Source organism: Balaenoptera ricei, chromosome 14 (assembly GCF_028023285.1).
Source record: "Balaenoptera ricei isolate mBalRic1 chromosome 14, mBalRic1.hap2, whole genome shotgun sequence".
Lineage (NCBI taxonomy): Eukaryota > Metazoa > Chordata > Mammalia > Artiodactyla > Balaenopteridae > Balaenoptera > Balaenoptera ricei.
This window is the reverse complement of record NC_082652.1, coordinates 85968864-85983581: the sequence shown is the minus strand read 5'-3', so window position 1 is coordinate 85983581 and position 14718 is coordinate 85968864. Positions and strand designations below refer to the sequence as shown.

At 36.4% G+C, this 14718-nt stretch overlaps 1 protein-coding gene and 1 long non-coding RNA gene across 2 annotated transcripts in view; one reads left to right on the top strand and one right to left on the bottom strand.

Moving 5' to 3' along the window:
- The window catches only part of CCDC102B (coiled-coil domain containing 102B), a 217116-nt gene that overhangs the window by 15422 nt on the left and 186976 nt on the right, over positions 1-14718 (bottom strand). Inside the window, exon 7 of the mRNA XM_059894188.1 lies at positions 12876-13046. Coding sequence (XP_059750171.1) covers positions 12876-13046 — 171 coding nt within the window. The remainder of the gene's footprint in view (positions 1-12875; positions 13047-14718) is intronic.
- Positions 1-14718, top strand: part of LOC132347573 (uncharacterized) — a 40902-nt gene that overhangs the window by 18917 nt on the left and 7267 nt on the right. The gene's annotated exons all lie outside the window — the stretch shown is intronic.

The following is a 14718-nucleotide window of genomic DNA, read 5'->3' as shown; positions in this document are numbered from 1 at the left end:
GAGTGAAATCAGAAATGGAAGTGGTTAAGTGACAGTGAAAAAGCAGTATCATCAATAGATTATATGCCCCAGGGGGTTGAAGTTTTGAAGTACTTGGTACTGAAGAAAGTAAACCGGAAAGATAAGAGTATGTTTGGAGAGTTTGAGACCCTGAAGAAAGTCTAGTAATTGGTGAAGACAATATCTGCACTGTGACCTTGGGAGTTGGTTGGTAAAGTCGAGTGAAGGACAAGATAATTGGAAAAGAAGAATTTGAGGAACTGAGAGTGCAAAGTGCTGAACGGTTTCATTTGGGATACTGTACTCAGTAATAGAGTCCAAAAGACTAGAGGAGTGACATTGCCAAGATGGTGACAGAGGTGGTTTTTGACTTCACTCCCCATCACAGGAAGAACAGCTAGCAACTACTCATGGACAAGGCATCACTGGGAGAATCCTAGAACACAGGAAGGAGGCTGAGGCAGTCCCCTGCACCCCAGAGACCAAGACAGACTGAGGTGGAAGGTGAGAGGAACAGCTACACACTGACTGCATTGCCCCTCCCCCAGGCTGGGGCAGCACCAAGATCCTGTCACCTGAGACCCTGATTGAATCACTACAGTCTTCTCCTTCAGAACAAGAGTTCTGCCTTAGGGCTTCCCTGGTGGCGCAGTGGTTGAGAATCTGCCTGCCAATGCAGGGGACACGGGTTCGAGCCCTGGTCTGGGAAGATCCTACATGCCGCGGAGCAACTGGGCCCGTGAGCCACAATTGCTGAGCCTGAGCGTCTGGAGCCTGTGCTCCGCAACAAGAGAGGCCGCGATAGTGAGAGTCCCGCGCACCGCGATGAAGAGTGGCCCCCACTCGCCGCAACTGGAGAAAGCCCTCACACAGAAACGAAGACCCAACACAGCCAAAAATAAAAAAAAAATAATAAATAATAAATAATAAAAATTAAAAATTAAAAAAAAAAAAAGAGTTCTGCCTTAGAACTCCATCCGAATGACTGCAAGTGCATTTTATGATGGATGCTGATGATTGTACAATACACCACCTTCAAAGACTACCCCTGGATTCTTTAGAATCATGCCTAGAACACCCATTTTGGATTTCTCTGATGTAGACTCTCTACCAAAAGGGTTTCAATCTAGAGTTGACATACTGGCTCTGGCTTCCCTCCATCCCAGCCTCTAGATCAAGGTCTGGATCTCAACTCTCTTACTCTGCTCTACCCTTCTACTCTTAATAGAGTCCTGTCCCACTGTATTCTGAAATAAGATTATCACCTCTGGAACATACAATTCAGTCATTCAATGCACTAATTTAACTCTCAAAAAGTGTTTGCTTCCAATCAAATGTGCAATTACCAAGAAGTGACAGAACTATACTTTTTGCTTTCTTAAACTAATCAGGTAAATACTTGAAACAACAACAACGACACAAAAAAGCCCACCAGAATCTGGTGGTTTTTTTTAATCTATAACTTTAACCAAAAATAAAATATTTTCTGCTAATTAAAGCAATAATATGTGAAGATATAGTAAGAACATAAATCTTATATCTTTAGGAGATGACTATATTTATTCATCTCCAATCAAAAAAAACACTCATTTTTCCTCCATGAAAGGAAAAACAGAACTGTTTGTTAAATATTTCTTCATAATTTGTGCCAACATAAATTTTAGTCTTGCGTTTATACTCATTGAGTGTGAAATGCATCAAATTACAAATTTAAATATGTCTAATTGTGTGCAGTTTATATTTTATCATCTGATTTTTCAACTACAGCAGAACCACACAAATGAATAGTTATAGATCTTGCATATATATCTTTTTAAACTTCAAAAGTTCTTAATTTATTATAGCATGAAGGGAAAATGACTCATAAGAATTTCATAGCCTTAGAGTTCTGAGTGTTTAAATACAAGTAGTCATACCTTTTTTAATAATTCCAGTTGAGCAACCCTAAAAAAATTTAATTTTTCATATTAGTTAGGTAACTGAAATGTCTTATATAAATGACCTACCTGACAAATCTTCAAAAAAGACAGAAGTTCAAATATCATGACTATTATTTTAGAAAGTTAAAAAGCATGTAAATCTAAAAGTATAATTCCACTCTTGACATTTTTTTTTTACAACACAATATTAATACCCTAAAGATGTCACTCTTTCTCATTATATATTCCATATAAGAAAATTTTGAGAAAGATTTTTATTTCCTTTAACACAATAAAATGTCCCTTGTTTTATTTTTATCTTACTGGAATATTATTTGAAATGCTTTACCATTAAGCTCAATTATGATTTTTTTCATGAGAAGAATATTCCGATTAGAGCAGAAAAAAATAATTGTCCCTAAATGTTCCCTTTGAAATGACCCACCAGGAACTTAAAACACTAATCTTTTACCAAAATGCTTTGTAATCCAATATGGAAGCCAAGATCCTAAATAAAACTTTTTCTTTAAATGTTCATTTGCAGAGAACAACAGTTGAATCCATGTAAGTATTGTCATCACTATGCAAAGAAGACAATAGCGTATAAAACCAGAAGATATATTTTTAACATATATTTCAGTGTCTGAGTTGGTATCTTATCTTTTCCTCTCTCATGTGTGACCATGGTCATGTCATTTACTGACTCAAACCTCAAGTTCCTGTAATTGCTATAATTACAGTATCTAATTTCAGGGTTATAGGAAGACTTATATGAGAATATTTATGTTAATAAATTACTACACTAACTGATGTTTAGAAGTTTATAATAAAGACTAAATATTATAACATAATATATTTAATACTGGAACATTCAATTAAACACTGTTACATAAGATTAAATTAAACCCTGAATATTTGATCTGAGACCTAGGTAGATTAATTATTCATAATTTTTCACACTTTAAGATAAGGTGTTTCTTTACTTTCCTCAAAGGTTTCATTAAATCAACTACACACATTTCAGTGGTTGAATTTATTTAATCCCACACATTATTGTTCATTTTACAGATGAGGAAAGGGTATTCCAAAGAGGCTAAATGATTAGCCCAAGATCGCACCACTCGTAAATGCATACATCAGAGTTTATTTCCAGTTCTGACTCCAATCCTTTATGTTGCCCACTATACTATACATTGTGTCAAATACTCAGAAACTAGATTGAATTTATACTTTTCACTTGCCTTTTCTAACACTGCTCAATCATAGTCACAGATCAGGAAGATATTACTTTTTATAAAATCACCTTCATGTCTTCTTTCACTTAGCATGACTTTTAAGGTCCCTTGCATTATGACGGGTTTCTGTAATCTGCTGTAGAGCAGGTACCCCGTGGTGCCCATACACAGATGTGATCCATTCACTCACCCCATGACCAAAGGCCCAGATGCTCCATCTCTAAGACCCCAGGAACAATCCTGCAACCAATACCCTGCACCTATCCCCTCATGGATCTGTGTGAGAATCTCCCTGGGAGATGGACCAGGAACAGGGTTAACAAATTAAAACACATACATACAGCACAAAGGACATTAATATGTAAAAACACAGTTGAACAAAAGGATACACAAAAATCTCATTCAAATGGTTGCCCATGGAGAGAGAGGGGGATGGGAGTGGGATGTCAGTTTAAAAGGGAATAAATAAATAAAAAGAATAGATTTGCCTGAAGAATGAATGGTGCTGAGAAGTGCGATTAACTCAACTCTCAGCACCAAAGAGAAAAGTGCGATTAACTCAGCTCTCAGCACCAAGAGAAAAAGAGATTATTCTTTGCTGTGTTGTTCATTGGCATTTTTTTCTAATGAGGTTTATATCACTTCCATTTTTCAGAGCATAAATATGAGTGGAAACAGTAGAGCTGGATGAGGAAAGGTAATAATGTATCAGTATCAACAATTTTGAAATTGTTCAAAAGAAGAAAAAATATATATATATATATATATAAAGGTTAGGGATGGTGGTCCAAAAATGTTGCCTAGAGTTAAGAGGAGAGGAAAAAACTAACAAATGACCATGCTCTAAACCCTACCATATAACCTGTCCTAAAAACATCTTGATTTTACTGAGCTCCTATCTCAGGCTACACTTTCTACCCACACACAATTCATAAACGTTTTAGCTTAGAATATAGCACACATGAAGGGTTTAGTTTATCGGGTTCTGAAGGGGAGCAGAATTTCCCCTCTTTTCCCTTCTAGTTCTTTTGGTTGGCAATTAAAATAATATAAAGTAGTTAACAGGAGAAAAAGCAATTTATTACATGCACAGTGAGAATCCACTAAGTATGAAGAATTCCAAAGACAGCAAGGCAAGGTGAGGCATATATTATTCTGGACTAAGGAGAAGGAGGTAGGGGTCTAAGCCTTCAGGGGGAAGTAAGGCAATTGACAGGAAGAAAAAGAGTTAATATTTGGTAAACAAATGTTTGCTGGGCCATACAAAGACAATGGGACACAGAGAGGACCTTGTTCAAAGGGGCTTCGCTAGGTTCCTCCCCATCGGCCACACCCCACACTCTACTATAGTTATCTATGGTGCTGGGAGGCCTGGACCAGAAAGAAGCTATCTTAAATTCTTTTAGACAGTGAATTCTTTTAGACTGTAAGTGGAGTTCAGAGGTTCTTCCTGAGTCTTATGGGCCTTGATTGTTTTCAGCTCGAAATAATCCACATGCCAGAGTGGCACATTCTAGGGTGGCCTGTCCTGAACTCCATCAGAAACAACTTAGGTGATTGGTAAAGTGAAGGAAGAGCAAGATCATGAAGAATGATTGCAGGAAATTGTACCCTTCAAATTATACACAGAAAGTGGAGCAAAATTATTAGAAGGATTTAAATTAGCTGTATACAGGGACAAGGATGCAAGACCTCTGTTCATGTTGTAGTGCTATGATGTCTTGATTTTAGGGGCACCTGAGACCGTTCTACTGATGCTGGCCCAGTTAGAGGCACAGACTGTGCTGGTCCTTGCCCATATATTCCAGTTGGGGTGTCAGACAACAAATAATTAAACGCATAATTACAAATAGCCCTTAAGCACTGGAAGGAAAAGAAACATGGCCACCTGTTTCCACTGCAACCTGTAAATACCACCATCTTGACATTTATTTTGCTATATTTAACTTCAGACATTTATGTTGGACTATCCCCAGCCACACTGTAAACCTCTTCTTGGGAAGAACTCACTCAAGTATATTCTAACATCTAACACAGAGGTTAGAAAGTAATTAATATTAAATGAACTGGGCTGGTTTTTACAGCTCAGTTCAGATACTGGGTCTGTGGTTACCGCTTGTGTCCCCATGTGAACCTGAAGCTGGCCTCTTTATTATTTTTTTTTTAATCTTAACCTGAAACACTTACCAGATCGTTTCCATAGATAAATGTGAATTTCAGTCTATAGCTATTCTCACAATCTTAAAATTAGCAGGGTGTAAATTAATGAGATTTCACCAAAATATATTTTGGGCTGGGAAAGAATTCCTGTGTCCTTCCAAATAAAGGCTTGCTTAAAAATCAGCTGTTAATTTAGATAATTAATGTTCTGTAGGTTTAAACAAAGTGTCTCTCACATTCATCATTGCTGGTGATATCAGACTTTTTGAAAAGATTCACCTTTTTGACACCAGAAGCATTAAAATGTGAGGCCAGAATTAGCTAAACAGTAATAAGGTGATAATTGCTAAGTGTGAAGCCACACAGACAATGCATTTAGCAAAACACTAGCACTTTGAGAGTGAACTTACAGGGCTCAATAGTACCTATTCTTTCCATCTGTATAAGTGATATTTTATCTTTTGAATTTCTCTCAAAACTAGAAGACATATCAATTTGTTTTGCACATTACAATGCTACAGGTAGACTACAATGGACTAAGAGCCTCATTTCTGTAGCAAGCCATTTCATTTATGCTCTACTAGTAAAATCTGTTACAGTAAACACATGTGTTCAGTGGGGACCAAAGTTATGAATTTCAGTCTCAATGATGGCAGTCTTTTCTTATTAGACCAGTGGTTCTGATATTTCACTAGACATTAGAATCATTTGAGAAGCTTTTAAAAAATACTCATGCACAGGCCCCACCTGTAAAAATTGACTCGGCTACTGGAGATGAGGCTTGAGTATTAGTATTTTTACAACTCAATCAAAAGATGCTCAGAAGACCTAAATAGACATTTCTCCAAAGAAGACATAGAGATGGCCAAAAGGCACATGAAAAGATGCTCAACATCACTAATTATTAGAGAAATGCTAATCAAAACTACAATGAGGTATCACCTCACACCAGTCAGAATGGCCATCATAAAAGTCTATAAACAATAAGTGCTGGAGAGGGTGTGGAGAAAAGGGAACCCTCCTACACAGTTGGTGGGAATGTAAATTGGTACAACCACTATGGAGAACAGTATGGAGGTTCCTTAAAAAACTAAGAATAGAGCTACCGTATGATCCAGCAATCCCACTCCTGGGCATATATCCAGAGAAAAACCATTGTTCAAAAAGATACATGCACCCCAGTGTTTACTGCAGTGCTATTTACAATAGCCAAGACATGGAAGACCTAAATGTCCATTGACAGATGAATGGATAAAGAAGATGTGGTATATTTATACACTGGAATATTACTCAGCCATTAAAAAGACTGAAATAATGCCATTTGCAGCAACATGCATGGACCTAGAAATTATCATACTAAGTGAAGTCAGACCGACAAAGACAAATATATGCAGAATCTAAAAAAAAAAGATACAAATGAACTTATTTACAAAACAGAAACAGATTCACAGCCTCAGAAAACAAACTTATGGTTACCAAAGGGAAAAGGTGGGGGGGAGGGCTAAATTGGGGGTTTGGGATTGACATATACACACCACTGTATTTAAAATAGATAACCAACAAGGACCCACTTTTTAGCATAGGGAACTCTACTCAATATTCTGTAATAACCTAAATGGGAAAAGAATTTGAAAAAGAATAGATACATGTATATGTATAACTGAATCACTTTGCTGTACACCTGAAACTAACGCAACATTGTTATTCAACTATACTCCAATGTAAAATAAATTTTTTTTTAAATATCTGAAAAAAATAAATAAATATTCCAAAGGGTATTTATTGCACAGACAGGTTAGAAAATCATATTAGACTTTGACCTTTACACTGGGAATATATTTTATCTATAGCTATATTTGACTTACAATTGTGCTGAGCACTTATATCAAATTTCAGTTTTATGAAAAAAATCCATGAATTTCTGAAAGCAGGAATGTCATCTAAAAGTTAGGTGAATCTTTTTCCCTCACCATAGGACTTTTATTTGTCAATTACTGTAGGCTAACTCTCACCCTCTGCTGCTTGGTTTGTGAATTGTAGGCATCTAAGGGCTAAGAACTACTTGAGCCCTGATTTACAACTCTTTTAACACAAAATAGTCACTAAGTATTTTTAAAGTCCTCTTACTAATACAACCTATTACTAAAATATAAATGGAGAAAATAAGAGTAAGTATTGAGCTACACTAAGGGAAAAGAATTTAACAAAAAGAAGAAACTGAAATTGAGAGTAAATCCAATTAACAACTCAGCAAACTGAGTGATTAAACTCTTAGCTTCATAAACAAATCATTTGAGATTTAACTTACTTTTGCATCAGTTAAGATGCAGTTAAGATTTTGCATAACAGCCAACGTTTCCACAATTTGACCTATCACTGAGAAGCAAAGAAAATTAGTAATTCTGAATATATCAAGAGTCATATTATATTCATATCCTTTAAACCCAATAATTCCACTTAGAAAACTTTTTTTTCCAATGGGGAAAAAAGGTCTATACAGTTGAATCTTGAACAGCTTAGAAGTTCATCATCCTATAACTTAGAGTTGGCCCTACATGTGTGCGGATTCAACCAACCACAGACTGGGTAGTACTGTAGTACTTACTATCAAAAAAATCTTCGTATTAAGTGGACCCACAGAGTTCAAACCCATGTTGTGCAAGGGTCAACTGTACATGAAAGTAGTCATGGTAGAGTTATGTTGAGAAAAAAATCCAAACAACCTTCAGTAAAGGGGGCTTGGTTGATTAAATAAATTTATATCCAAGGAAATAAATATTATCCCACCCCTTGAAATACCAAGTATGATAACTACATAGCAGCAGGAAAACTGATTATGGTAACTGGTAAAGCAGAGTATATTATTTCAAATGATGACTGCAATTCTGCATAAAATTGCCTAGGCATTAGAAGTTAATATACACTGAAGTAATATGATACGATGGTGTTATGATAGTTGATTTTTTTTATTTTTCCTTCTTTATATGATATGATATTGTTTTACAAAATTTAAAATATTCCTTGGCAAGCCTTATCTCATTCAGTCCTTCAGTCTTCTTGATACTAGTTGTACAGTGTGGAGCACCCATGTGTCTTAGTAATTGTTTATATTATACTCCTTGCTTCTTAGGTACTATCTGTTCCATCTCTACCAACTTTGGTTATTGCATCATTATATTATTCATTAGACTGTTTTTCCCACCATATTTATTAAAGTGGTCAGTTATTTTGGTTTTTTTTTTTATTATTATTTATTTATTTATTTATGGCTGTGTTAGGTCTTCGTTTCTGTGCGAGGGCTTTCTCTAGTTGTGGCAAGCGGGGGCCTCTCTTCATCGCGGTGCGCGGGCCTCTCACTATCGCGGCCTCTCTTGTTGCGGAGCACAGGCTCCAGACGCGCAGGCTCAGCAATTGTGGCTCACGGGCCCAGTTGCTCCGTGGCATGTGGGATCTTCCCAGACCAGGGTTCGAACCCGTGTCCCCTGCATTGGCAGGCAGACTCTCAACCACTGCGCCACCAGGGAAGCCCTATTTTGGTATTTTAATGTGGATATATATGTAATTAGTTCTGCAATACAATAATGAAGTCTCAATTAAATTTTGCCATCACATAATGGCTTCAATGAAATGATGAGGAAAGAATGTTTGACTTCTAACAAATACACATCAAATTAGATTATTATATTTTTTTTTTTGTAAGTTTGTTCAAAGAAAAGCAACTCATCCAAAAAGAATTTTTTAATTTGCTCATTTCTTTAATCAGACCCTGGGTTTTCTCTTATGGGCCCCCAAGTGTCTATTTCTCTTTTCAATATAGAGGATTAATATCTCATTTTCATTTATTTAAAATTTGTTGACTTGTGGGAGTTGGGAACTTTATATTTGACAGTTCCAATTAAACATTAATTTCAACTAATTGCAATTTGAAGAATTTGTTACTATGAAATTAAAAAGCTCAGCAGTGAAACTGACAGAATTTCCTTTGCTTCTCTATGATAAGTCAAATTATAGAAATGTTGACTGCTATCTAATGCAAAATCTTATTTCCATGAGAAATATTTTCATTCCCAGCCACCAGAAAGCGTATGACCTTTAATCAAAGAAAAACTGAAGACTGACAACTGCAATTAAATAATCCAGATTACAATACCCATATGAGTTGATCGTGCTTTGGATCAATCCTCTCCGGTGATCAACTGATTGGATGTAGAGGTGCAGAACACTGAACTATTTTATGTTTTGAACATATATTTCAATGCATCTATTTTGAAGCTTCAGATATGAAATATGTCCAAACACTTATCCATATGGAATTATAGTTCCAAAAGATTCTATTTCAAAGCTGCACAAATTCCATTTGCCAAAGACCTCACAGGACCATGCCCACCATTTATGCTTGGGAACTATATTCCTCCCACAGATGGGGCAACTAATATTAAAATACACACACATACCCTTTCACTCATTCCTGCTCTCACATACAGTACAACACAGCCCATCTTCCCGGTCACAAATGTTTGTTTTCCTCCCTTCAGCATTCAAAAATTTTCACCCTTTCTCCAAGAGAAATTACCCAAGCAACCTTCCAATCACAGCCTTGATCTCAAAGATCTCATATCTATGTCAGATCTCAATACACGTTCTCTTGCTCCAGAATCTACGTACTCAAAAGGCAAGTAATTTATACCCTCCTCCCTCACACACCCAATATACTATAGTGAAACTAGGACAAGAAAACTGCAATAAAAACTTCCATGTAGAAAAGAAAATAGAAAATACTTATGAAATCTAACTTTGCAGATGTTTCAAGGAGCTCCTATTCTGCTCATGGGGAATGCTCCTTTATCTGGCCTGGGTTCTCCTCCCTGATAATAGTTGCCTAGTCTGTAGTTCTCCATGGTCCTTGTTCTCTAGGTGGTCCTTTGGCATTATTCACCATGTCCTTATTTGAATATGGCTCTGGACGTTACTCCTTCTCAGGTGTTGACAGCACACTCAGCCAGCTCCTTGTCCGAGAAGTTTGGAGGAATGAAGAGTTCTTTCAAATCCCGAGAAATCAGTCTATTTTATCCCAGGCTGGAAGCTCATTTGCCAGCATATCTTTCACAAAAACAAGTCCTTTTTTCTTTTGATTCCAGCAAATACCACAGGTCAGCTGTCCCATCTGCAGTTCTCTGGGAGACATTCTATTGTCTCTGAGCTATCTGCAGTTGCCTTGAACCTGTGGGATGTTCTGAGAGAAGCACAATCTCATTCTCTTCTCCCTGTGCCATTGTGTTCAGCTTCAAGGATTTACACAAAATGACCTTAATTAAGAGCTTTTAAAAACAGGCTTGAAGGCCACACCGTTGAATTGGTTCTTGCCTAAACTTAATTGATGTTTATTGTTCAAAGCCATCCTCAGTTTTACGTATTACCATTTGCAAATGAAGATCAGGCCCTGGCAGTCACAGAACTACTTAAATTTCTGTATTATTTTACATATCTCTGAAAATTCGACAAGTCTCTTCTGAGTTCCTCTCTCTCTTAGGCACTTGTCAAACACACCAATAGCAAACAAGAAATACTAGCTACATACCTGTTCATCTAAAAACCACAAGCTCCTTCTGTCCATCATCAGCTTTCCAAGCTATTATAGGATATAATGTACCAAACCTTTCAAGACTCCATAAAATGCGTTGCCATCATTCTAACCTCCAATAAGTTTTCTCACCACCTACTTCTGGCACTGGAGCCAATGTAATATAATTTTACAATGCTGTTTTTGTTTGAATGACCATACCAGTCAGCTTTAGCTAAGTTTTCCTATAGCAACAAACAAATCCAAAATGTCAGGGGCTTATCACAACAAATATTGATTTTTTTTTACCCATGTGGATCCATTTGGGTCAGCAAAGGCTCTGCTCCATATCCTTTCCACTTCAGAATTCATGCTGAGAGGGTGATGTCTACTTTGCACCTGCTGGCCTCATGACATGAGACAAGGCAGAAAAGACACATGGGAAAAGAGGCACAGCAGAGCCCTGTTTGGGCTCATAAAGCCCCTGATGGTAAGCGGCACACGGAGCTTCTGCTCATCAGGCAAAGCAAATGTCACATGTGCCAAGCCTGATGTTGATGACGTAAGAAGAATGATTCTCCTACAGGGAGGGGCAACTAACAGAATCCTTCTTAAGACCACAGCCGTTTTTAAAATTACATGATTAGATGGTTGAATCAGATTTTTGGGAACTAGTACTTTATTAGCCCCGGAAAACTGTGTATTATCACAATTTCCTTGTTGATGATTCAGTCCCAAGCAATTTCTTAAAGCCTATATTGGTGAACACAGAGGTTATTTACCACCACTTGCAACAAATGCTTTTATATCAAAAGTATTCACAGGAATAATGGCTATGATGAAAATAAAAACCCAAAACCACTCTCTTGAGCCTTCCTACTACATTCCTCTCCTGACTTACCCTTCCACGGTCCAGCATCACTACCCATGAACACCATTAAAAAGTACATATATGTCTTCATAAAAAGAGACTTCAAGGATGAAACACCCATGGACAAGTCAGCCTTAGTAAGATCAGGGACGATGTATGAGCCTCACTGGTCAAATAATTCTATTTCCATGTGATGTTATTAGATTAGAAAATCTGGTTTGCTTGACTGGAATAGTTTTGATGAAAAATTAAATCTTAAAATGTGGACTGTGTCCTGTTACTGAATTGCCCCTTGGAAAAACAATTCTGTTTTCTGTTTTAAATTTCCAACTGTTTGGCATTATCTGCAAACAGTCTCTCTAACCAGGGAAGTAATTTTTTTTTTTTTAACATCTTTATTGGAGTATAATTGCTTTACAATGGTGTGTTAGTTTCTGCTTTATAACAAAGTGAAGCAACCACATAGCACAGGGAAGTAATTATTTTGCCTCAAAAGTTGTCCGCTAGAAGCAGATGCCGTGCCTGGAACCCCATCTGAAGTAATTGCCGCCATGGGGTGGCAGACGCTATCACACTGACAGTGGAGACCGCTTCTTTCAAGAAAAATCTCTGTGGTTTGTAACTGCAGCTAAATCACACCTCCCTGTTGCAGGTGTACTGTCAAGGTATCCCATTCTTAAACATGCCATAAACCATTAGCAAGCTGACCTTTCACGACAAAACAAGATGCCTACATTCTTTAAACATCAGAAAGCGCTGGGGAGAATATATATATCATAACATGTAATCACAACATACATCATGTTTCTATAATATATAGAATTAAAGCTTAAGACACCAAGTTTTAATGATACCTATGGTACCATGCCTCCCCACACGACCAAGCTAAAACATATCTGAAGTTATAGGGCACACATAAAAAATGCGCTACTAACACTACAAAAATGAGCATGTTGTTTACATAATAGTTTCCTCTCCTTACACTTGCACTTTTTTGTTGATTTTAATTTCTAAAAATGTGAAGTTTTTACCTCAAGTAATGCCATATGTTAATAAAAAAGAAAATGCTTTTTCTATGCTATCAAATGCAATTTTGAATCTACGTAACATATGTCCCACTTATAAGATACCTTATTTTCTTTTTGGTTGAGTCCCCATTTTAGTTCTTCTACTTGAAATCTCAGTTTCTTCACTTCGGCCTCATTTTGATCCATGAGGTTGTTGACGTGGGTCATTTCTGCCGTCTTTGCCTGGTGCTGCCTGCTTAGTTTATGGTAGGCATGTTGAAGGTCCAACAGTTCCTTTTAAAAGAATACAGGGATTCCATTATTTATAGTTTACTCTGATAAAGTCAGAAGAATGGCAACTTGTTTGGAAAAAATAGAAAAGCACTTTAGGAAGAATTCAGATTAGGCATCTTTTCACCTGGGACTCTACATTTCTGCAATTAAATATTATGATTAGCATATAACTATATGTGGAAGGTGTATTTCTGTGTGGCTAAAATACAGTACAACTCTTTATGTGCTTGAGGGAATGACCCATTTTTCATGTTATGCAAATTTAGTTTTTATGTATGCTTTCCAAAAGAGGACTCTCATATCCATAAATGAAGAATAAAATATAATAAAAATAAGTACAAGAAGAACTGTTCATCTGCTAAATCAGCCTAAGTATTAAAAGTTAGCAGACTATCTGCTTTTAATTATTTTTCTTAAAAATAAATGTTTTGTGCTGCTGTACTCATGCCGTGAATGGCACCCTCCTGAAACCACATGAATCTGGCTCAGAGACCTGAAGGGGCTGACCCTGGGGAATATCCAGAGTGAATCCACCATGAAGTGATTGGATCTCCAATCAATCTTGTTATAATCAACATTCTACAAGACATGAATTGACAGGTTACATTAATTGGCCTCAGATTATAATTAATGTAGTTTCTAATTTTTTGCTAAAATTTGCTGTGCAAAATTAACAATACTGTCATTGTTGAAATCATCTTTATTAAAACTATGAAGAAAAAAAATAACCTCTAATTCCTCATGATGTTATAATACTTTAAGAAAGTCCTAGGATATTTTTTTAATTTCCTGAAAAATACTGTCATAACAGTTACTAGTTAAAAATGCAAAGTTAAATTTTTTTAGGACAACCAGGTAGACAATTGGAGATGGGATCTTTACTCACATCTTATACTACTACTATTTCTAATAAGAACAATAAAAAAAGAATCAGATTTAATAGTAAAAAGAAAAAAGAAAAAAGCCATAGAGCATTGGAAAACATTGGAAGAAAAATGTAAATACTTTTTTCAATTACCAAATAGGGAAAGGTTTTCTAAGTATGATTATGAGATCATAGAATTATAAATTTAATCACAGTAAGTATACAGTTTGTGTATAGCAAATAGTTTGTCCTACACAGAAAATGTTGTAACAAGGGACAAGTCTCTTACTATATGAAGTTATATCAAGTCTGTACAAATTGACTTGATATAAAATATGGAAGGAGAGAGTTCACAGAAAAGCATATAGAATATCTGTTAAACATTGAAAGCTATTCATCTTCACCCAAAACTCAGGAAAAACCTTTCCAATTTCTGTAACATATTGACATGACAAAATTATAGAAATGGCTGCTAGGGATCAAGGGTAGGGAGGAGGGGAGAGAAGTGGGTGTGGCTAAGGGCAGATCAGGGATCCTTGTCTTGATGAAAAGTTCTGTGTTTTGACTGTATTGATGTCAATATCCTGGTTGTGCTACCCTACCATAGTTTTGAAAGATGATACCACCGGTGGAAATTGGGGAAAAGGTACATAGATCTCTCTGTATTATTTCTTACAGCTGCATATAAATCTACAATTATCAAAAATAAAAGTATAATGAAAAGAAACACATCAAGATGCTATTCCTCATGTCTTCAGACTGGCAAGATTATATGTGATAAGATAATCTGTTGGTAAAATGTGAAGA